The 25423-nt window shown below is 45.6% G+C and overlaps 1 protein-coding gene across 3 annotated transcripts in view; it reads right to left on the bottom strand.

Annotated features, from left to right (window-relative positions):
- The window catches only part of SEPTIN2 (septin 2), a 40102-nt gene extending 14965 nt beyond the window's left edge, over positions 1-25137 (bottom strand). Inside the window, exons 1-7 of one of the 3 annotated variants that reach the window (XM_023740885.1) lie at positions 25021-25137; positions 14868-14897; positions 12981-13101; positions 8515-8601; positions 7612-7735; positions 6477-6611; positions 6195-6312 (exon numbers count right to left, since the gene is read on the bottom strand). In XM_023740885.1, the coding sequence (XP_023596653.1) occupies positions 6195-6312; positions 6477-6611; positions 7612-7735; positions 8515-8601; positions 12981-13101; positions 14868-14876 (594 nt within the window). In that variant the 5' untranslated portion in view covers positions 14877-14897; positions 25021-25137. Of the gene's footprint in view, positions 1-6194; positions 6313-6476; positions 6612-7611; positions 7736-8514; positions 8602-12980; positions 13102-14867; positions 15624-23944; positions 24308-25020 lie in introns of those variants that run through there. The other 2 variants (XM_023740886.1, XM_004386483.2) reach the window with 2 other exon arrangements.
- Between the last annotated feature and the right edge of the window lie 286 nt (positions 25138-25423).

Genomic DNA, 25423 nt, shown 5'->3' with positions numbered 1-25423 from the left:
AGCAGGACCTGGAGGGAGAAGACCCCCAGCAGGACCTGGTGGGAGAAGGACCCCAGCAGGGCCCAGCAGCGGGAAAGCCCCCAGCAGGACCCAGCAGGAGAAGGCCCCAGCAGGACCTGGCAGAAGGCGGCCCCCAGCAGGACCTGGCAGAAGAAGGCCCCCAGCAGGACCTGGAGGGAGAAGGCCCCCAGCAGGGCCCACTGGCAGGAAGGCCCCAGCAGGACCTAGAGGCAGAGGGTGAGAAGCAGCCGTCCTGATGGAACAGCTGCATCCTGAGTTGTTGTACCTGTTACTTCCAAGTTGATCCTGATCCCAAGCTGTACCCTGTTACTTCCCTAATAAACTACTTAACTGCAGGTACAGTCTGTGAGTTCTGTGAGACGTTGCAGCCAATTATGGAACCCAAAAACGGGAGCGAGAGTACCGAGGGGAGGGGGAGTAGTGATGTTAGAGATGACAGAGTGGGACAGCAGTCTGGAAAAGCTCGACAATTGGGACATCTTTAACCTCCGCCTCATAGGAACCAGCTTTGTGCTGATCCTCATAAAAGAAATTATCCATTTATAGGGCCTGGCCATTGGCAGAAGAGAGGTACAAGCACACTCAGCAGGAGACACCCGACCTGTCACTCGACACTGGACTTGCTCTCTGGTCATAAAAGACGGACATTCAGAAGAGGACCTTCCAGGCCCCGTGTGATCAAAGACAGGCAGGCTAACACACTGCCCAAACCACTTCAGGGCTCCAGAGAATGCCCTCACCCCCAAACCCTGCGACTCGACCTTCAGTCCTTCCACAAGTCCTCCTTCCTATGGGGGAAGCACCCTCTCGCCCTGGGGAATGGACATGAACTCACAGCCGTCAGGCTGGCTTTCTGCTCCCAGCTCCGCATCCCACAGCCTGTCCTGGTCTGCTGTAACACCGTCTCTGCTGACGCTCAGACGGCTTATACCAGGAAGGGAGCAGATTTGAGAGGGATTTCACAGGTGACTACTCAGACTTGAGGGAGAGGAGAAAGAAAGTGAAGACTCAAAATTAATGACACGTTTCTAAGTCTGGGTGACAGCAGGAAGCGCGGGGCCAGGTGTGTAGGGAAGGTGGGAGAGAAGCTTCTTTGTAGGGAAAGACCGTGCTTCACACTCGTGTTTACGTGGAGCAGGAACAGGACACCCAGCTGGTCAGAGCAGACGCCTTGGGAGCAGCAGGTGTATGGATCAGAGTAACCCGAAGGAAGTGACTTTCAGGGAGAAGTCCGGGCAGTGGGAAAACAGGCAGAAGGAACAGTGCGAGGACAGCGGAGCACACGGGCCCAGAGGCCAAGAGAGGGACACTCCAGGAAGAGCTGCCCGTCACAGCACACGGTACGGGGCTGAGCCCGGGACAGGACACGTGCAGCCAGGCGGCCTGAAGCCAGAGCTGACAGGATTAAGCAGACGGTACATAACCACCACAGAAAGCTTCAGACTATAACACGGAGAGGCTGGCAGAAGGCTGCTCTAGATCAGGGAGACAAAGAGAAGAACCAGGTGATGAGAAGCGGCTGAAAAGGCCTGAGGTGGAGAGCTGCTCCAAGTGCTCCAGTTCATCTCAGGCCCTGTAACACAGCAATGCCCCAGTTCTGGATACAAGACAAGAGATGGGACCAAGCATTCTGACGCCGGCGTCCCCCACTCTCCACTCTGAAATTTAACGCAACAAGGTATAAAAAGTGAAGTTTCCTTAAGCAAAAGTTGCTACAATATTTACTCTCAGGCATAAAAATGTCTATGCTTACAGAACTCTTCCAGTGGCCCAAATATTTTCTAAAAATTGGCAGGCACTTGAAACAGTGAGTCAAACCAAGAGAAATCATTTGCAACATAACAAAGTTTAAAAATATAAGGAATAACTATAAATCAATTTTAAAAACTCTAGGAAAGAGCCATGGCTCCGAAACACGAGAGAAAGTTCCAACAGGCACCACCTCCAAGCACAAGCTTCCACGCCCACGAGACATCAAGGAAATGCCCATTAAAGCAAGACATTGCTCTTCATTGTCAGACAGGAAATGCTTTTCAAAACCTGGAAACATATACAGGACTGTTCAGGGAGTGGGGATGTAAGTTGTAACAAACATTTTTTGGGAAACACAGCCATCTTTCCAAAACATCCCTGTGTCGAACAATCGGCCTGAGTCACACACGGTGAGAACAGGAGGCCGACCACTCGTGACCGCGACTGCTCGGCAGACATCACGGGGACTGCTACGTGCTAGGGGCACATCAGGGAACAAAGCAAATACCTTGACCTTGGGCACTGAGGGGCAGGGATGCCAAGGAGTACACCACGGGGGGCCTGTGGGGAGTGATGGAGCAAAGCCAGGACAGCACGAAATCACACGATGTGACAGAGCTCGCGGTGCAGACATCTGGCGAGGGATTTCCCAGGCAGAGGGCTCACTAGTGAAAAGGCCCTAAGGTAGGAACGCACCTGGTCTGAAGAGCAAGGGGACAGCAACAGAGAGTTTGGTCAGAGATAAAGAGAGACCAAAGTATCAAAAATGAGTCAAATATTCATCAATTGAGAATTCATTAAATTACAGTATGTTCTCACAGGGCAGCCGCTAAGAATTACAGTACAGGTACATATGAGGAGGAGCCCTGGTGGCGCAGTGGTTAAGAGCTCAGCTGCTAAACAAAAGGTAGGCTGTTCAAATCCACCAGCTGCTCCTCGGAAACCCTACAGAGCAGTTCTACTCTGTCCTGTAGGGTCGCTGTGAGTCAGAATTGACTTGATGGCACTGAGTTTCTTTTTGGTTTATATGTGACGAGGTTTAGATATACATCCAGTTCGAAAAATCAAATGGCAAAACAGTATGCGCAACATGATCCCATGCTGTGAAAACAACAGTAAATTCTGGAGGGATCTCTATGGCAAACAGTGGTTGCTCTGTGGGTAAAGGAGCTCTCGTTTTCAGAGTTTAGTATAACTCAACTATCTGAACTTCCCTAATGAACACACAATGAGAAACAGGTAGATCATGTGGAAGAACATGGAGCAGATAGTCGACAGAGGCTTCCTGGAGAAAGCACAAGTGGGATAGGGGCACCGTGGGGGCACAAGGACGGACTGACGGACTCACAGTGGCAACTCGCACTCGAAGACGCAAAAAGCAGGCCCGTAAAACCTTTAGGAAAAAAAAACCCATTGTAGTCAACTCCGACTCATAGAACCACCATACTTAAATTCCTAACCAGGCCGTGTGAAGTCAAGTACAGGCAAACCTCGGAGATACTGTGGGTTTGGATTCAGACCACCACAGTAAAGCAAGTATCGCAACAAAGTGAGTCACACAAATTTTTCGGTTTCCCAGTACATATAAAAGTTATGTTTACATCATACGGTGGAGCCCTGGTAGTGTAGTGGCTACGAGCTTGGCTGCTAACCAAAAGGTTGGCAGTTTGAATCCACTAGCCACTCCTTGGAAACTCTATGGGACAGTTCTACTCTGTCCTGTAGTGTTGCTATGAGTTTGAATCGACTCAACGGCAATGGGTTGGTAGTCTATTAAACGTGCAATAGCATTATGTCTAAAAAAACAACGTACGTACCTTAATTAAAAAATATTGCTGGAAAACTCTGGTGGTGTAATGGTTAAGAGCTACGGCTGCTAACCAAAAGTTTGGCAGTTCAAATCCACCAGGCACTCCTTGGAAACCCTACTTTATTGCTAAAAAATGCCAACCATCATCTGAGCCTTCAGCGAGTCATAATCTTTTTGCTGGTGGAGGGTCTCGCCTCGACACTGATGGCTGCTGACTGATCAGGGTGGTGGTTGCTGCAGGTTGGGGAGGCTGTGACAATTGCTTCAAATAAGACAACAGTGAAGTTTGCCACATAGATTGACTCTTGCTTTCATGAAAGACTTCTCTGTAGCATGTGATGCTGTTTGACAGCATTTCACCCATAGTAGAATGTCTTTCAAAATTGGAGTCAATTCTCTCAAACCCTGCCACTGCTTTATCAAGTAAGTTTATGTAGCAGTCTAAATCTTTTGTTGTCATTTCAACAATGTTCACAACATCTTCACCAGGAGTACATTCTGTCTCAAGAAATCACTTTCTTTGCTCATTCATAAGAAGCAACTCCTCATCCATTAGAGTTTTATCAAGAGATTGCAGTAATTCAGCCACATCTTCAGGCTCCACTTCTAATTCTAGCTCTCTTGCTGTTTTCACCACATCTGCAATCACTTCCTCCACTGACGTTTTGAATCCCTCAAAGTCATCCATAAGGGTTGGATCAACTTCTTCCAAACTCCTGTTGATGCTGATCTTTTGACCTCCTCCCATACATCACGAATGTTCTTCATGGCATCTAGAATGGTGACTCCCTTCCAGAAAGTTTTCAATTGACTTTGCCCAGATCCATCAGAGGAATCACCACCTATGGCAGCTACAGCCTCACGAAATGTCCTTCTCACACAGTAAGACTTGGAAGTCAAAATTACTCTTGATCCATGGGCTGCAGAATGGATGCTGTGTTAGCAGGCATGAAAACAACATCAATCTCCTTGAACACCTCCATCACAGCTCTTGGGAGACCAGGTGCACTGTCAATTTTGAAAGGAAGCTTTTTCTTCCTAAGTGGTAGGTCTCAACAGTGGGCCCAAAATATTCAATAAACCATGTTGGAAACAGATGTGCTGTCATCCAGGCTTTGTTGTTCCATTTATAGAGCACAGGCAGAGTAGATTTAGTGAAATTCTTAAAGGGCCATAGGATTTTCCGAATGGTAAATGAGCATTGGCTTCAACTTAAAGTCACCAGCTTCATTAGCCCCTAACAAGAGAGTTAGCCTTTTCATCTACATTGAAAATCTGTTGTTTACTGTAGCAACCTCCGTCCATTATCTTAGCTAGCTCTTCTAGATAACTTGCTGCAGCTTCTACATCATCACTTGGTGCTTCACCTTGCACTTTCAAGTTATAGAAACGCTTTCTTTCCTTAAACCTCATGAACCAACCTCTGCTCACTTCAAACTTTTCTTCTGCAGCTTCCTCACCTCTCAGCCTTTACAGAGTTGAAGAGATTTAGGGCCTTGCTCTGGATTAGGCTTTGGCTTAAGGGAATGTTGTGGCTGGTTTGATCTCCTATTCAGACCACTAAAACTTTCTCCGTATCAGCAATAAGGCTGTTTCGCTTTATCATTCGTGTGTTCACTGGAGTAGCAACTTTTAATTTCCTTCAAGAACTTTTCCTTTGTATTCACAGCTGGGCTAACTGGCGCAAGCAGCCTAGTTTTCGGCCTGTCTCAGCTTTCCACATGCCTTCCTTACTAAGCTCATTCATCTCTAGCTTTTGATATAAAGTGAGAGACCTGCAACTCTTCCTTTCACTTGAACCCTTAGAGGTCACTGTAGAGTTATTGATCTCAACATTGTCACGTCTCAGGGAATACGGAGGCCTGAGGAGATGCAGCGAGATGGGGGAACAGCCGGTTGGCGGAGCAGTCAGAACACACACGTTTGTTAAGTTCACTGTCTTACGCGGGTGTGGTTCGCGGCACCCCAGAACAATTACAATAGTAACATCAACGATCACAGATCACAGATCACCGTAACAGATATGATAATAATGAAAAAGTCTGAAATACTGCAAGAATTACTGAAATGTGACAGAGACATGAAGTGAGCACACACCATTGGACAAATGACGCTGACAGACTTGCTCGAGGCAAGGTTGCCACAAACCTTCAATCTGTAAAAAATGCAACATCTGCAAAGTGCAATAAAATGAGGTATGTCTGCATCTAGCGAAAACAATAGAAATCCACGGAGATGAGCACAGGTCTGCATTCACTCATTTATCGGACACGTGGAATCGTTCTGATTCAGCTACCTTCTGCGTATTCAGGACAATTATACACAACAGTAATCTGATACCTTCATGAAGGCAAAACATTAAAAAGTAACTGCACGTCTGCTCAATACTAGCTGTTCCTTAAAAACAACACCCCAAAAGTAACTGCAAGTCTGCTCAAAACCAGGTGCTCCCTAAAAACAACACCCCAGAGCTCAGAGCCAGTCCCACAGCCCTGCCTCCTCAGACATCAACAGACAAGCACGGAGCCTCCTGACACCCTTCCTCCCATTCCTTCCCAGGTCGCGGCTCTGCACTTGCCCAGAGACAGAGCGGAAGCAATCTAAGACTCACCCTTTTCTTCAGGCGCTCCCGTTCCTTCAGCGTGAGGGTGTCAGCCTTGGCGATGACAGGCACGATGTTCACCTTATTGTGAATCGCTTTCATGAATGCAACATCCAAGGGCTTCAGTCTAAAGAAATTGTTCATGAATCCGAAGTTTAGGAAAAGAATAAGAGCAAATGGTCACCTCAGTTCTTTTCTGAAAACACTCAGCGTGGGGAAAACACGCCAGCCTCAGTGTGATGAGGATGACCGTCAACCTGCACGCCAGTCTCCGTGGGAACGCCCCCTTACCCGTGCCCGAAAGGCGAGATGAAGTAGAAGCAGCAGTGAACCCTGTTGTCGACGATGTGCCGCCGGTTCAAGCCACTCTCATCGTGCAGGTACCGTTCAAACTGCTCGTCGATGTAGGCGATGATGGTCTTAAAGCTGAGACACAGACATCAGCAGTAACTGGGAGGTGCAGAAGGCAGCCCCAGCTCCAGAGAGAAAACAAGTCCTCCTTCCCCCTTCCAACGCATAACTTGAGGCATTTGTAAGATGGGGCAGAAAACTGACTCCGGGGATTTTCAAAACTGCAACAAGCGGCATTTTGCCTCAGCGCTGAATCAGCAGCCTGAATGGGATGGGTCACAAGGCGCCTGAGGATGACAAAGTAGAGACAGGGCTTCCAACCCTTCCAGGGCCTGATCGGGAAGGGAGCTGCGCAGAGCATGGGATCAGGGACAGGCTGGTTAAGGTGTGAACAGTGGAGCACCTGTGCGTGTGCGGGAGCGGCCAGGGTAGAGGGGAGGGGCACGATGCAGGGAGTGGGCCAAGAGAGATTCCATACTACAAAAGGGACCTTCCTGCACGGCTACAGGTGACGGACTGCTGTCGTCTCTGCATCTCAAGTTCCTTATTTGTGACTGTGACGCCAGCGAGTAGTAGTCTGCAGCCCTGTCTCAGGTGACTCTGCCACAGGCTTCGTTTCCTCCTTACACAGAGGAGGAAGCCTGAGCCACAGCGCCCTGCCCGCCGGCTCGTTGCCCTGCCCGCCGGCTCGTTGCCCTGCCCGCCGGCTTGGTGCCCTGCCTGCAGCACAGTGTCCCGCCCACTGGCTCGATGCTCTGCCTGCACCACAGTGCCTTGCCTGCCAGCTTGGTGCTCTGCCTGCCTTCTCGGTGCTCTACCGAATGACACGGTGCAAATCAAGTTGCTTCACTGACGCAGCACTAAAAGACAGCCAACTTTGCACCCTCAGATTTCACTGAAGTGGCCTCAGAGAAAAAGCTCAACTCATTGTAAAATTCCTTTTAAAAAAATACATGTCTGATGAACTTTAAACGGTCTCATCATTCTGTACGTGGTTACCCCAAACCCAGTAACCACTCACGAACACCATCAACACGTTAAGCCAGGCGAGCACAGGCGGGCGCGCGGCACGCACCAGTCTCGGCAGTTGATGGCATCACCGTAGCCGGGCGTGTCCACCACCGTCAGTCGCAGCTTCACCCCACGCTCTTCAATCTCCACGGTGGAGGCCTCGATCTGGACAGTTCTCTCAATTTTTTCTATAAAAGAAACAGATTCAATGAGGAACGTACCTTAAAAATAAAGCAGTATGTGAAGAGGAGACACTGCCTGTTACTCGTGTGCTTAGAAACAAGTGACTGGGAGTCTCACTGCCTCTCTTTCGAGGCAGGTTCTCAGAGATTACCATAAGCCTGGTGTAAAAACCATCCCAAAGTCAGCGAGGGAAAAGCTGAGGCCAAGATTAATGAGACACTTGGGAAGATTAAGATGCCAAGATTAAATACAATAATTTCTGTCCTTGGAACAAAGAAAACAGAAAATAACTTAAGAACTTACTTAAAAGCTGACTCTGGGAATATTAGTAAAGAGCTCTCATTCCTGCTGTGCCAGCCCATCCCAGCCCTGACTCATCGCCCCGTCTGTCCACCCCACGAGCACACGTGGGCGCTGCTGCCCTGCACGGGGACACTCAAGACAGCGGGTCAAACAGCCGGACCACACTCATGCCTACAGTGATCTTCTCTCACAGCGCGTCACAGTATAAAACATTCCACTGACCCCTCACCAGACCTACAGTACAGGAGACTGTCCACCACCATTTCACACACAGGATGCACAGGTGCCCAAAGAAGGTCCATAACCAAGGTCCGTGGTTCCGGGTGCAGCACACCACTCCCTAGTGACGCGTCCCAGGTTTAAAGATAAAGCGCAGGCGCGCGCACGCACATACACGCAGGACCACAGCATAAAACATCACTTGTACGCTCTGCATGGCTTTCACACAGAACTGCCTCACGGCTGGGCATAGGCTTCTTACCTGCAGCTCCGGGTATGACTCTTTCTGGGTAGAGGTCAGTCAGGAACAGGCTGTTTATGAGCGTTGACTTTCCCAGTCCCGATTCACCTTTCGTGGGAATGAAAACACTGTCACAACCATACCCACGTGGCACAGTGACAGTTCAGTGCTCGGAGGTTCCTGAGGCCCGGCACTGCTCAGAACCTCACCAGCATCACGCTGTGTACCCCTCACAATGCCCATCTCGTCTCACGGACGAGCAAGCATGCTCAAGGCCAGCTGCTGCTGGCCTGGGCCACGACTGGCTCAGGTCTGTGGGACACAGGGTCTGTGCTCCACTGCACCATGTGATCAGAAACGTAGCCCTCTCTCTTCACACGTGTGGGGAATGGACTTCAGCAGTTGGTCTTTTTTTTTGATAAACAGAATGCAAAACAGGTTTTCAGTTATGAGCTCTGCAAATTGTTAAACTCGCCACATTTCAGAAAACTCTAAACGCACCTCTTTAGCAATGATGACAATGCTTCCCGAGCTGTGGACAGCAGGACAGCCACTCGATGCACGGACAAGTGGGACAGCAAACGTGACTGGGAAGGACAACCAAGACTCCTTCACACAGTCACGCCACATCCCCCACAAGGCAGGGCTGCCCTTCTTCCCGTCAGTTCACATACTCCCATTTCTCACGACAAGCCACCCGACGTCCAGCAACTTCAGCTCACGCGCGTGAGTGTGAGATGATCCATCTGGGCATAGCGTTCATTCAAGCATTTAATGAGTCAGGAAATCATCACCTACTGTAACTACGTATCCTGAACACTTCAAATTTAACTTTAAAGAATATGCAAACGATCAAAAATTAAATTTTGTTTCAGAAAGAAGCACAGATCTTAAGTGACTGCTGACTGATTTTTTTCATTTGTAAGAAGCATGAACAAATTTCCTAACTTTTTTGCAGGTTATCCTATAAGGCTCAATTCTGAACAGACGTGTGCTTCTAAGCTTTATGTCAGTCAGCTGTGAGCCAAGTGTGAAACACACTTGTTACATCAGGTACAACACGCACACATTCGTAGACAAAAGAGCAGACATGTATGAAAAATCATTATTGCAGGGAGAATCCGAACAAAAGAGTGAGTTTGCAATGTGTAGGTTTCTAAAACTGAGACTGCACTTTAACTAGGCTGCAGCGCTCACGGGTGAGGAGGCACGTGGACAGGATGACCCAGAACTGCGTGCTGAATGCACCCGTCACGACGTGCTCTAGCCCATCAGGGCAGCCGCTCATCAAGTGAACTATTACGACGACATGTGCAAAGACCTGGAGGTAGAAAACCAAAAGGGAAGGACATGCTCGGCATTTCTCAAGCTGAAAGAACTGAAGAAGAAATTCAAGCCTTGATTTGCAATACTGAAGGATTCTACAGGGAAAATACTAAATGATGCGGGAAGCATCAGATGAAGATGGAAGGAATACAAAGAATCACTGTGCCAAAAAGAATTGATCGACGTTCAACCATTTCAGGAGGTAGCATAGGATCAGGAACCGACGGTACTGAAGGAAGAAGTCCAAGCTGCACTGAAGGCACTGGTGAAAAACAAGGCTCCAGGAATGGATGGAATATCAATTGGGATGTTTCAACAAACGGATACAGCCCAGAAGTGCTCACTCATCTATGCCAAAAAATTTGGAAGACAGCTATCTGGCCAACTGACTGGAAGAGATTCATATTTATGCCTATTCCAAAGAAAAGTGATCCGACCAAATGCAGAAATCATCCAACAATATCATTTATACCACACACAAGTAACATCTGGCTGAAGATCATTCAAAAGTGGCTGCAGCAGTACATCGACAGGGAACTGCCAGAAATTCAAGCTGGATTCAGAAGAGGACATGGAACCAGGGATATCACTGCTGATGTCAGATGGATCCTGGTTGAAAGCAGAGAATACCTAAGATGTTTACCTGTGTTTTATTGACTATGCAAAGACATTCCACTGTGTGGATCATAAACAAATTATGGATAACACTGGGAAGAATGAGAATTCCAGAACACTTGTGTTCACGAGGAACCTGTACATAGATCAAGAGGCAGCTGTTCAAACAGAACAAGGGGATATTGCATGGTTTAAAATGAGGAAAGGTGTGCATCAAGGTTACATCCTTTCACCAAACTTATTCAATCTGTATGCTGAGCAAATGATCTGAGAAGCTGGACTCCATGAAGAACAGGGCATCAGGATTGGAGAAAGACTCTTTAACGACATGCGATATGCAGACGACACAACCTTGCTTGCTGAAAGTGAAGAGGATTTCAAGCACTTACTGAAGAAGATCAAAGGCTACAGTCTTCAGTATGGATTATGCCTCAACATAAAAGAAAACAAAAACCCTTGCAACTGGATCAATAAGCAAAATCATGATAAACGGAGAACAGGTCGAAGTTGTCAAGGATTTCATTTTACTTGGATCCACAATCAACACCCATGGAAGCAGCAGTCAAGAAATCAGATGACGCATTGCACTGGGCAAATCTGCTGCAAAAGACCTCTTTAAAGTGTTGAAAAGCAAAGATATCACCTTCAAGACTATGGTTCGCCTGATCCAAGCCATGGTGTTTTCAATCACTTCATACGCATGTGAAAGCTGAACAGTGAATAAGGAAGACTGAAGAATTGACGCTTTTGAATTATGGTGTTGGTGAAGAACACTGAACACACCACGGAACGACTGCTGAAAGAACGAACAGATCTGTCTTGGAAAAAGTACAGCCAGAATGTTCCTTAGAAGCAAGAATGGCTAGACTTCGTCGCACATACTTTGGACATGTTATCAGGAGGGATCAGTCCCTGGAAAAGAACTTCATGCTTGGTAAAATACAGGGTCAGTGAAAAAGAGGAAGACCTTCAAGGAGATGGACTGACCCAGTAGCTGCAACAATAGGCTCAAGCGTAACGACTGTGAGAACGGTGCAGGACAGGGCAGTGAGTGTTCCGTTGTGTTGTACACAGGGTCACTGTGAGTCCGACCAGACTCGACGGCACCTGACAACAATAATAATGTGATTATTTCACGTGGAACAGCTTCCGGAGCACGTCTACAGGTGGCCTGCTTACCAACACAGACAGGGCATAACTACACGGCCCGGGCCGGACCTTGGGAGCACCAAGCTGTGCTCTGGTCCATTTTCTCTAACATCTCCATCCCAGCTTGGGGTCTCTGAGATTGGTGCAAGAAGAGATGTGGACCAGTGTAAGTCCATCACTATTCAAAATCTGTAATACAAACATGCTACAAAAGTCACAGGAGCGATGACAAAGTGCAGGGAATGAACGGGGTTCACGGAGTTTACGTGTCAGAAATACGACAGTCTCAGGCACAAGGGGGCACCACGAGATAAAGAACAAGAGCAACTAAGACTTCCTCTTCTTTCTGAAATCCCATCAGGTAAACTCCCAAAGAAGCTTTAGGTTTTACTCTAACTGAAGTTCTACTGTTGGAAACTTAGGCTAAAACAAAACAAACTATAGCTCAAGCTGGAATGCTTGGCACTGGGTGTGATGGCGGGCTGGGGATGATGAGTCAGGATCACAGGAGAGGGACACTCAGCTCATCAGTGTGGAGGGACAAGGAAAGGTTGGGTGTCAGGAGGCAAGAATCATTACGGGTCTGTCTTAGTTATCTAGTGCTGCTTTAACAGAAATACTACAGGTGGGTGGCTTTAATAAACAGAAGTTTATTCTCTCACAGTCTAGTAGGCTAGGAGTCTGAATTCAGGGCGCCAGCTCCAGGAGAAGGACTTCTCTGTCTGCTCTGGGGAAAGGTCCTTGTCATCCATCTTCCCTCGGTCTAGGAGTTTCTCAGCGCAGGGACTCTGGGACCAAAGGACGTGCTCTCCTCCTGGCACTACTTTCTTGGTGGTATGAGGTCCCCGTCTCTCTGCCCGCTCTTTTATATCTCAAAAGAGACTGACTTAAGACACAATCTAATCTTATAGATTGAGTCCTGCCTCATTAAGGCACCTGCCTCTAGTCCTGCCTCATTAACATCATAGAGGCAGGATTTACAACACATAGGAAAATCACATCAGATGATAAAATGGTGAACAATCAATCACACAATACTGGGAATGATGGCCTAGACAAGTTGATACATATTTTTTGAGGGACACAATTCAATCCATGACAGGGTTGCTCTAGAGGCTGGCTACCACTATGAGTAAAAACTTTTGCTACATGAAATAAGGAAATGACAGAAAAAATACTTTACCATTCAGGAAAAATTTCCATATAATATATATTTTTTCAAATTCCCAAGTTATTTGGCTCTGCCAAGAAGAATTTTTCCTCTAACTTTGTAACTCATACTATTATACTCCAAACTTTGGGAAAGGATGATATCCACATTATTTAGCAACTTAATAATCTTTTAAGTCTACTTAATAATTATCAAATATTTATATATTATTAAATTAATTTCTTACCAACAACCATTAGTGTGAACTCGAAACCTTTTTTCACTGATTTTCGGTGAACTTGATTGGGAAGATTTGCAAATCCAACATAGCCAGGTGTTTCGGGATTTATAAACTGAGCTGGTTGCTGCTAAAATGAGATTTTAAAAAAAGAGTAAATAAACACTTTAGTGGTTGCTTTTAAAAAACATAATCAGTTAGGTCTATCACAAATACAGGTATCATAAGTTCTCAAAAATTAAAAAAAATCACATGTAAATCAACACTTCCAAAAAGTCAAGCTTTTATTGGAAAAGTGATAGCATCCACTTAAGAACAAGTATTAAAGAATTTCTTAGCTATATATTACCTAGAATTAACAATTTGGTTATCAGTATCCTGTTTAGCAATCTAGCATACATAAAGAAGATATATGTTTAATTTACCCTAGTGCAATTTTAAATTTTGACCTGAGAATTATCTCCAGGGCTACAGGAAGATCAGTCAAGCTTACAAAGTAATGTCCAATCTGACAGTGGCTGCGTTCAAACTTAGCTAAACTCAGAGAGGCTTCTAGGCAAACACTCCCAGGCACCACGTGTGAAGCATCTGTCAAAAAGCCATCTCTCCTGCTGCATCCGCTTGCCCCACAGAACAGAGCCTCCCCACGGGAGGGGATGCCAGCACCCCAGAACCAGAAGACTGAGGATAAGAGAGTGTCACAGCTGACTACACAGAAGCATCAATGCTCCTGCGGAAGTGGAAGAGGATGACAGATGGAGACGCAGTAAAACTGCAGAATCCAGGCCGTGGGCATATGGGTGTCGCTGTGAAACTCTTTCTGCATTTCTGAATGTTTGAAAACTTTCAATAATAAAATATTGGGAAAAAGAAAAACTTGTAAGTTATCATTATTGTGACAGATTTTGCAAAAGTTCTGGCATTAACGAATACTTTATGGTGCTTCAGGCTAGGCCAAAGAAAACCAGTTGTCATCGAGTTGACTCTGAGTCATGGAGAGCCCATTTGTAAGAGCAGAACTGGACTCCACAGGGTTTTCAATGGTTGATTTTTTGGAAGCAGATCACCAGGCCTTTCTTTCATGGTGCCTCTGGTGGACTCAAACCTCTAACCCTTTGGTTAGCAGCCAAGCCTGTTAATCATTTGCACCACCCAGGGATGCTGGGTAAAAGAAGCAACTGGTCAAATGAATGCTACCTTTGTACAACTATTAAAAAATGTTTACTGAAAACGTGAAAAGTTTAAAAAATAAAAATGATAAATACAAGCACGAAAAGTGTTAACAGCGCTTATTTCCGAGTAGTGGGATTAAGGCTAATTTCTCTTCTCTTCTTTTTATCTGTGTTTCATCATATGTCCACAACTGAAAGTACTTCTAAAAAAGTAAAAATAGCCCTGAAGATTATGCATCTGATAACAATGACTCAAAAAAGAGATGAAGAGCAGTAATAACCTTGCAACTTGAACCACAAGTTCTGCTTTCCTCGGCATGTCTCCGAGAACTATCTCAGGGCTCCCAGCTCTGTGCTAACTTGAAAGAGCTGATCCAAGCCAATTATCAAGTCTAACAGCCCTATCAATTTCATCATTATAAATTATCAGATTTTAAATGATAATCTGATTGGTCTGCTGGGAATGATCTAAGGAGGCAGAAAGAATTTTTAGTGATGTATTTAGAAACAAGAAAATGGAAACCTGAACACAGAGAACACACAAAGCTTTTACGGTGACAATTAAATTAGAGCTCTTCCGGTCTTAATGGATCAAATACATCCGTTGTATTAAAAACATGAATCATATAAATTAAGTAAACACTGGAAATCCTGACTGTCAACAGTGTGAAACCCTAAAGCAATTTTTTCTTATACTGTAGACACATGAAGTGTGATCTCTTACCTTAGACATCTCGAGTGAAGTTTCCTCAACCTGTTGAAAAACAGATACATGTATGTGTATAAATGTACATGTACTCGTGTATACATACAAGGCATGTGTGCATGTATATGCATACATACATATACGTGTGTATTATGTACACACACATACACACATGTATTTAATTTGGTATGAACTGACCTGTAACTGATTTATACATAAGTCATCCACAGCTTCTGTCTCACTTAGCTTCTCAGTTATATCAAATACTTCCCCAGAAATGATGAAGTAATCATCTCTCAGCATAAAGGCAAATTAGATTAAAAAAGTCAGAGGTTGATGAAAGCACCCATATCTATATATATACCCACGTATATTCCGTATTTTCAACATTCAAACTTTTTTCCAGTACTTATCGTACACTAGGTAGTAAAGATATGATGATAGAAAAAGACGTGCTTCCCCAAACTCTGAGTTACATAATTCCCCTTCTCTCTTTGAAACCTTTCAAGGAGGAAGAGATGCCACTGCCTGGAGCTCTAACCTGACATGTGCCATCTGTTAAGAGATTCCTAGCGCCCTTTCAGAACTGGGCTACGACCCTGTCTGGCACATGGAACACTGAGAACTACAACTGTGAGCAAGAGGGACGGACAGAAGGACCAAGTGAGCAGTGAGATGATAGTCTTAGTGATATGTGGTATTTCTACACCAAGTACACAAGCCCTGGAGACCCGGGATGCGGGGTCTGTGTGTGGGCTGACCTTGGTAACAAGGCCAGGAGGGAGGACTGCAGTCAGATTGATTCCTGATGAGCTTACAAACTTATGAGAAAGTTTCTATCACTTCTTGTCTTCCCATTTTTCTCAAGGCTAAACCTAACACTCCTGAACAGTTGACCCCCAAGTTCCCCTTTTCAAGGAAAATGTACCTCTGAAGAAATGAGGCCACCCACCCTATGTGTGGCCTGGTCTAACTAAGGTGAGCCGTTAGCAGGATCTGTCAACTTTAATTCTCTACTAATCTATCACACACAAGATTCATGCTGCAGTCCTGGCTCTTGGTTCTCTGCCGTTGTAGCCCACAGTCTAGGTGAGGAGGGGGTGTGAGAATGGGTAAGAGACACTTATACAGACTCTGAAGTGTTTGCTACGATGGATTACTAAGCGTGAGACGGGGGAGTACTGGGTAAAGCATAAAGCTCAATCTAACAACTATCGACTAAGGAGGCAGGTAAAGCTAGATCTCAAACCAAAAAAACCAAACCGACTGCCGTCTAGTCGATTCCAACTCATAGCCACCCTACAGGACAAAGGAGAACTGCCCCACACGGTTTCCAAGGAGCGCCTGGTGGATTCAAACTGCCAACCTTTTTGACTAGCCGCCGAACTCTTGACCACTACGCCACCAGGGTTTCCAATCTAGACTACCTAAAGTGATTCAAGCCTAGGTCATGGAATTAAGACAACATTGAAGGAAAATGGAAACGCTAGGCCAGAAGACAACCCAGCGATGATTCTGAAAAGCCCTCTGGCAAAGGAAGGAATGCAGGGGGTCACAGGAAGGGTATGGTGAGCAGAGGCCCTGGGAGTGAGGACCCAGGAGTAGGAGGGTGAGGAGCCATGTGGGTGTGCTTCATTTCTCCCGCCCCCAAGACAAGCCTAACAGACAAGCTGTGGGAGGAGGAAGGCAACACCGAACCAAAAATAAGATTATGGTGATAAAGACTCAAGTACAGTATGGGGGGGGCCTTCTACACCGAAAAAAACATGATTTTTAAACTAGAACTTTGGTAGGTGAATCAGAAGAAAAGTCACAGTTGAGACTAAAAATGTGACTTGGAAGATCAAATATAAGAAATCTTAAAGCATGAAGCAAAAACACAAGGAGAAGGAAATCCTAGGTAGAAAGTAAACGCCTTGGAGGAGAGCCTAGACACAGACCTGGTAACAGCAGAGTTCCAACAGAAGGAAAAGGAGGAGTCGTGACAGAAGAAAACCTGCCCGAGCAGAGCAAGACCAAGGTCTGTACATTCTTCAGCTCCCTGGGACTAGGCAATACCGGAGTGAGTTAAGTTCCCTTTACAGAAGGCACACCTGCAAAAATTATACTAACAGTCCAGAACTAAAAATATTAAATGACCTCAGCAAACCTAAGAGATGGGGAGAGGAATGCGAGCAGAGGAGCAAACGTACTAAAGGGAGAGGTGAGGGAGTCAGATGAATGAAGGTGGCCTTGTTAGAGGAAACAGCTGATACCTTGTTTTCAAGTAATACAGAGATAAATGATTGTGAAAGAAAAATAAAATTACAGTGGAACTTACAAACTGAGAAAAAAATAGTAACTTGATCAAAACCAACAAAAACATGGAAAGGGAACAAAAGGAAACAAAGAAATCCACAGTAATTATAAATCATGTTGAAAAGGCTCCATGAGGAGAGGCATAAAAGTCAACAATATTAGTCAACAATCTAAATGTGAAAGAATCAAATTCTTTCCTTAAAAAAGACACAATGTGTTAAAACAAACAAACCCAGTTACATGCTATGTGGAAGAAACACAAAGTGGCTACAAAGGCTGAAAACAAAGGGTCAAGCTCCCAGACACCAGGCCAGAGCAGACACAGAAACACTGTTAACATCAGCCACGCTGAGAGTCAGGGTGAAAGAGCTCAACAGAAGACAGGGACATCACGGGATGACGACAAAAGGAGCAATCTTTAAAGAAGATATAACACTCAAACACCTGAATACGCAAAAGAAAAAAAAACTGTAGCACATAATACACAGACTAAAAAACATAAGGTGAACTTCACAGAAGTGCAGTTCAAGTGTGAGAATCTAACATACTTCCCTCAAAACTGAAGAGATTCAGTCAACACAACACGAGCAAGGCCAGAGAAGGACTGAGTGTTGCTGTCGTCAGGTGCCACTCAGTTGGCCCTGACTCACCGCGACACTACATACAACAGAACAAAACACTGCTGGGTCCTGCACCATCCTCACAATCATTGCTGTGTTTGACCCACTGTTGCAGCCACTGTCAGTCCATCTCCTTCAGGGTCTTCCTCTTTTTCACTGACTCTGTACTTTACCAAGCATGATGTCCTTCTCCAGGGACTGGTCCCTCCTGATAACATGCCCAGAGGATGTGAGACGAAGTCATGCCATGCTCACTTCTAAGGAGCATTCTGGCTGTACTTCCTCCAAGATAGATTTGTTCATTCTTCTGGCAGTGCATGGTATAGTAAATATTTTTCACCAACACCATAATTCTTCTTCAATCTTCCTTATTCAATGTCAAGCTTTCACAAGCATATGAGGTGACTGAAAATACCATGGCTTGGGTCAGGTGTACCTTAGTCCTCAAAGTAACATCTTTGCTTTTTAACACTTCAGTAGAAGTCTTTTGCAGCAGATTTGCTAAATGCAATACATCCTTTGATTTCCTGACTGCTGCTTCCATGGGCATTGATTGTTTTTGTTGTTAGGTGCCATCAAGTCAGCTCCAACTCATAGCGACCCTATGCACCACAGAACGAAACACTGAGTGGTCCCGTGCCATCCTCACAATCGTTGCTATGCTTGAGTCCATTGTTGCAGCCACTGTGTCAATTCATCTTGTTGAGAGTCTTCCTCTTCTTCACTGATTTGCCCAGTGCAATGCATCTTTTGACTTCTTGACTGCTGCTTCCACAGGTGTTGACTGTGGATCCAAGTAAAATGAAATCCTTGACAACCTCAATCTTTTCTCCATTTATCATGATGTTGCTTACTGGTCCAGTTGTGAGGATTTTGGTTTTCTATGTTGAGGTGTAATGCATACAGAAGGCTGTGGTCTCTGATCTTCATCAGTAACTGCTTCATGCCCTCTTCACTTTCAGCAAGCAAGGTTGCGTCATCTGCATAACACAGGTTGTTAACGAGTCTTTCTCCAATCCTGATGCCCTGTTCTCCTTCATATAGTCCAGCTTCTCGGATTATTTGCTCAGCATACAGACTGAGTAAGTATGGTGAAAGGATACAACCCTGATGCACACCTTTCCTGATTTTAAACCATACAGTATCCCCTTGTTCTTTTCGAACAACTGCCTCTTGGTCTATGTGCAGGTTCTGCATGAGCACAATTAAGTATTCCGGAATTCCTATTGTTCACAATGTTAGCCATTATTTGTTACGATCCACAAAATCAAATGCCTTTGCATAATCAACAAAACACTGGTAAACATCTTTCTGGTATTCTCTGCTTTCAGCAAAGATCCATCTGACATCAACAATGATACCCCTGGTTCCATGTCCTTCTCTGAATCTAGCTTGAACTTCTGGCAGTTCCCTGTTGATGTACTGCTGCAAACTTTTTTGAATTATCTTCGGCAAAGTTTTACTCGTGTGTGATATTAATAATACTGTGCTAGATAATTTCTACACTGTGTTGGATCACCTTTCTTTGGAATGGGCACAAACATGGATCTCTTCTAGTCAGTTGCCCAGGTAGCCGTCTTCCAAATTTCTCAGCATAGACGAGTGGGGACTTCCAGCGTCGCATCCGTCTGTTGAAGCATTTCACTTGGTATTCCGTCCATTCCTGGAGCCTTGTTTATCGCCAATGCCTTCAGTGCAGCTTGGACTTCTTCCTTTGATACCATCGATTCTTGATCACGTTACCTCCTGAAATGGCTGAACGTTGACCGATTTTTTTTGTACAATGACTCTATGTATTCCTTCCATCTGCTTTTGATGCTTCCTGCGTCATTTTAATATTTAGCCCATAGAATTCTTCAAAATTGTAACTCAAGGCTTGAATTTTTCCCTCAGCTTCAGCTTGAAAATACTGCTTCCCTCTTGGTTTTGTAACTCTAGGTCTTTGCACATTTCATTGTAATACTTTATCTTCTCGAGCCGCCCTTTGAAATCGTCTATTCAGTTCTTTCACTTCATCATTTCTTCCATTCGCTTTAGCGACTCTACGTTCAAGAGCAAGTTCCAGCGTTTCTTCCGACATCTATTTTGGTCTTTTCTTTCTTTCCCATCTTTTTAATGAGCTTTTGCTTTCTTCATGGAAACCCTGGTGGCGTAGTCGTTAAGAACTACAGCTGCTAACCAAAAGGTCGGCGGTTTGAATCCACCAGGTGCTCCTTGGAAACACAATGGGGCAGTTCTACTCTGTCCTTCCTATAGGGTTGCTAGAAGTCGGAATGGACTTGACGGCAGCAGGTTTCGTTTTTGGTGGCTTTCTTCATGTATGATATCCTTGACGTCATCCCATAACTTGTCTCGTCTTCAGTCATTAATGTTCAATGCATCTAAATCTATTCTTGAGATGGTCTCTCAATCCAAGTGGGATAAACTCAAGGTCACTCTTGTGGACCTGTTTTAATTTTCTTCAGCTTCAACATGAACTTGCGTATGAGCAACTAATGGTTTGTTCACAATCGGCCTCTGGCCTTATTCTGACTGATAATACTGAACTTCTCTATCATTTCTTTCAACAGATGTAGTTGATTTGATTCCTGTGTATTCTGTCTGGCAAAGTCGACACGTATAGTCGCCATTTATGTTGTTGAAAAAAGGTATTTCCAATGAACAGGTCTTTGGTCTTGCAAAATTCTACCATGTGATCTCTGGCGTCATTTCTATCACCAAGGCTGTATTTCACAACTACTGATTCTTCTTGTTTCCGACTCTACCATAATCAATAAATTCAATAGATACAGAGAACCTCAAGACAATAGACTAAAAGAGGGAAATAATTGTTTCAAAAATTGAAAAAAATTATCATTTGCCTGCCATGTGATAGTTGACTTTATGCATCCACTTGGCTAGACAAGTCTAAATATTGCTGTGAAAATGTTTTGTAGATACGACTAACATTTACAGTCAGCTAACTTTAAGGAGATTGCTCTCGGTAATGTGGGTAGACCTCATCCAACCAGCTGAAATTCTTAAGAGCAAAAACTGAGGTTTCCTGGGAAGAAGGAATTCAGCCTCAAGACTGTGACACAGAAATCTTGCCTAAGTTTTCAGCCTGCCAGCTTGCTCTACAGATTTCAGACCTGCCAGCCCCGACAATCAAGTTACCAATTCCTTAAAATCAGTAAATCTATTCATCAATCCACCTACCCATCCCTATAGGTTCTGTTTCTCTGGAGAACCCTGACTCATACATGCCATAAAGAAAATCTAAACAAATTTTAAAAGAAACTTACAGTTGAAGTTCTCGGATCATAATCTGGTAAAGTTAGGGGGAAAAAAAGAAAATAACCCCCAATTATTTGGAACATTCCTGGATAGTCTTGGAAGCAAAGAGGGTAACCAAAGCAAACCACAAGCTATCTAGAGAGCAAAGGAAAGACAAAAGCAAAATCTATGCGACACAGCAAAAGCTCCACAGACTCTTAAGAATTTGGGTTTTACGTAGTGTCATTATTAAAAAACACTGGAAATACAGAAACTTGGTCCTTAAGATATTAGGAAATGAACAAACTAACTCAAAAGAAAACAGGAAGAAGGAATTAATAAAGAGAAAAACCAAACAGAAAGCAAATAAATCCAAAAGCTGGTTCTTTGAAAGTATTTTCCACAAGCTCAATTAAAACAAAACAAAAAAAGAGCAAATACGGAAAAGAAGGTATAATCACAGACACAGGAGATACTACGTGTAATAAGGTGAACACAAATTTGAAAATCTGGCAGAAAGGGATGATTTTCTAGGCACTATAAATTACCAAAATTGAACTAAGAACTGGAGAAAACTAGATTATACTATCACCGAACAGCTCATTAAAGACTACTAGTGAAAAAGGGGCCAGCCACAATCAGAGCTGAATTCCATCTAACCCTGAACAGATACTTCTAGTCATTTAACATTGCAAGCCATTGCAGAAAAGGAAAAGCAATCCAATTTATGAAGATAATATAGCTTTAATAACAAACCCAGGTAGAGACATACCAAAAAGAAAACAAAGAACAAACTATAGCTCAATCTCATTCATGAACATAAATGCAAGTATTCGAAATAAAATTTTTGCTAACAATTAAGATTGCAGAGACGTACCAAAAGCAGCTATCAATATGAGCCATTACAACAACAGATTAAAGGAGAAAACACACGATAAATAGATGCTGAGGCAGCATATGATAAAATTCAGCAACCAATCCTAATAAAAACACTAAATAATTAATACGAGCACAAGAAAAGTGCTTAAATATAACTCAGGTTATTTTTGAAAACCCATGGCAAACGTTATTCTCCAAAACAAAGGAATGCTAAACTATTTAAATTACAATCACTAATTAGGCAGGGATGCCCAGTACCATCATAATCATTTTAAAACACTAGAAAAAGTTCAAACATATACAGAAATAGAGTAACAAAACCCCCTCTACCACCCATCATCCAGCTTCAACGATTATCAACTCGAGACAGTCTGTTTCACCTATCCCCCCATTCCTCCTACCCAATTCCCTTGGGTAAATCTGTGGCAAATACTATAACCTTTGATTTGTAATATTTCAGTACGCAGCTCTAAAAACAGGACTCTTAGAAATGACACATTATCATACCTAAAGAAAATTAGAAGCAATTCTTTAACAATCGAATATCCACGCAGCGGTCCTATTTCTCATGCCTCATTTTTTTGTTTGTTCATTTGAATAAGGATTCAGATAGGATCTAGGTATTGCAATTTCACCACAATTATTTAATACCACCTTGTTTAGTGAATGTAATGAAAAGAAATAATTTTTTGCTGATATAATTGAATATACAGAACACTTAATTATTTTGATAAAAAAAGAACTGTAGTACAAAAGGACTTGGCAAGGTGACTGGATAGAAGACAGATATAAAATAAGTCAATAGCCCTTTTCTGTAATAGCAATCACCCCACCCTCCACGGCTGTGGAGTTGATTCCGACTCGCAGTGACCCTACAGGACGAGAGTAGTACTGCCCCATAGGGTTTCTAAGGAGCAACTGGTGGTGGATTCGAACTGCCGGCCCTTCGATTAGCAGCTGTACCTCGCCAAATGAGCCGTAAGAGCCAGCTATGGCTTTTTTTTTTTAAAGGCATTTTTCTATTGATGGAAATTTAAGTTGTCTCAATTTTTTTTTATTGTTGTAGTTCCAGCTATGGCTCTTAACCACTGTACCACCAGTGCTCTGTGATAGCAATATACGCCAAGAAACGGAATTAGAAAAAATGTCATTTACAATGGAGTAAAAAACAAAACTCCTAGTAACAAATTTAGAAAGAAAACAGGTCCTACATGAACAAAATAATTTTCATTTCCCCCAAATTACTATACAAATTCGACCCAGTTCCAATTGGAACCCCTAGTCTTGTGGCTTTTTTTTTTTTTCTTTTTTAAAGAATTGTATAAAACGACATGGAAAAATAAACGCCTGAGCTTAGAAGAGTGGGGCCTTGCCTGACCACCTATCACATGTACCTGATTTTATACTCACACGGTACTGACACAGAAATATCATCTCTCTTTCAGCTCACTGAGACCTGGGCTCCTGGTCACTGTGGCTGCTGCAGTGACCCTGTGCGGGTGCTGACCAAATCACCCCAGGAGTGCTGTACCTTGTGCCTGCCTGTGCGCACCTCTCAACTCTTCAGTGGGGCCGCGGGTCTTTTATGGGCGAGAAGGTGACTGTCACTACTCCCTACCCGTTTCCTCTCACTCAAGACCTATCTCGATGCACGAGTATGGGAAAAGAGCAAATTGTTATTGAAACAGGCATAAATGCTTAGAAGGCACTGCAAAGTTGCTTTAATTTTATCAAGTTTTCTCTTGCCACCTCCTATTTCTTCTATATTTTTTTCCTGAATCATAATTTGGATCTACTATGATTTGCTGGAGCCCTGATGGTGCAGTGGTTAAGAGCTACAGCTGCTAACCAAAAGGCTGGCACTTCAAATCCACCAGCCGCTCCTTGGAAACCCTATGAGTCAGTTTTACTCTGCTCTATAGGGTCGCTATGAGTCAACATCGACTCGGTTGCACGCAACAACAGGATTTGCTATCAATTTGTTATTAACCGACCAATGCGAAATCTAAGTTGGAAGAGGAACGCTGAACCTCTGAAGCATACCTGGTTTTCAGTGAGAACTTCCTGATCCAACAACAGAGACCTCCAGCCCAGGGACAACTATGACAAGAGCCGTAAAGGCCCACATAGGGCCCCGCGGCTGCCCAGGCTGGAGGAAACGGCCGAGGCCCCGACAGCAGAGCAGAGACGGTGGGGAGGTGACTACGCTCCAGGCCGAGAGTGAGAAAGGGCCACACAAGGCGGCCTGAGAGAAGGCAGTGGTCGGGTCACGTGTTCAGGGGAGGACACCCAGGGCAAGCTAGTGGGTACAGACCAAAATCGGGGCGGGAAACAAAACAGGGCGCCGCGGCCACATCGGAGGCGGGGCAGGGTGGCCTCGCCGGTCGGCCTCCGGCAGCGACAGCCGCCGCACCGCCCCCTCCCCACTCTGCGGCCTCAGCACTCAGTAACGACTTGCACGAAGGCTTCAAACTCAACGGGGGCTCCTGGAGGGCTTACTTTCCCAGGGCCCGTTAACGCGGCTCTGAACGCTCCCTGAGAAAATGGCACCGATGGAGTGACCACAAGATGGCCTCAGGACGTGAGGGTGCCTGGGGGGCTCCACGTCCCGAGGGCTCGCCCCACCTCGCGGCCCGCCGACGCCCCGGGGCCGCGGGTGCCGCCCCGAGTGCGGTGCCCGCGGGGTCACCGGGCCACTCTGGCCTTCGAGCTCCGTAGCCGGCGCGAGGCGCGCACCCAGCTCGCGCTCCCACGTCCCGGCCCGGGATTTGGGGGAGCCGCCCCCCGGAGCGAACCCCCGTGGGCCCGCCCTCCGCACCGCCGGAAGTGGGGTCTGCTCGGCACCGGAGCTCTGGGACGGCGGGCGGAGAAAGGCTGGGCGCCGGGGCTGGGGGATCGCCCGCCGCGACGTAGTTTGGAGGGGGGAGACTGGGGACCCTCGGGCCCGTGGCGGGGGAGGGGCACGCGGCCCTACCACCCCTCCCCCACTGCCGCGCCTCGCGCCCTCAGAGCCAGGCCGACCATCGCCTGAGGGGCAGGGGCCAGCGGAGTCCCCTCTCCGCACTTTCTCGGGATGGCCGTTCGGCCCGCGGGGCGGGGGACACCGAGCAGACACTCACCGGGCGAAGAACAGAAGACCAGGCCCCGATAGACCGAGCCCCGGACCCGCCCAGCGCCCGCCGCAGCTCACGCCCCGCCCCGGCCCGCGTGCGTCATCACGTCGTCCCGCCCCCTGCAAACGCTTTCCTCGCCCCAGCGCCGCTGTCCTCCGCCTCCCCCACTTCGCTGGTCTTCGAGTGCGCAGGCGCGGATCCGACCTGGTTTGTCGCCTGCGCGCAGGCGCCGTGCCCCTCCCACGGCAGTTGGCCATATAGAGGCTGGGGGGGGGGGGGGGTGGGGAGGTCAAGCGTAGCCTCTTCTCCTTTACCAAGATGGCGGCTTGTCCCTGTTTCGCCACAGTTTCTACCTTATGAGCTTGGTTCCCTTACGCTAATAAGAGTGGAACAGGTAATGTGATTCTTT

Source organism: Trichechus manatus, unplaced genomic scaffold (assembly GCF_000243295.1).
Source record: "Trichechus manatus latirostris isolate Lorelei unplaced genomic scaffold, TriManLat1.0 scaffold00165, whole genome shotgun sequence".
Taxonomy (NCBI): domain Eukaryota; kingdom Metazoa; phylum Chordata; class Mammalia; order Sirenia; family Trichechidae; genus Trichechus; species Trichechus manatus.
The sequence above is the reverse complement of the archived record's forward strand: the minus strand, read 5'-3'. Positions and strand labels throughout refer to the sequence as shown.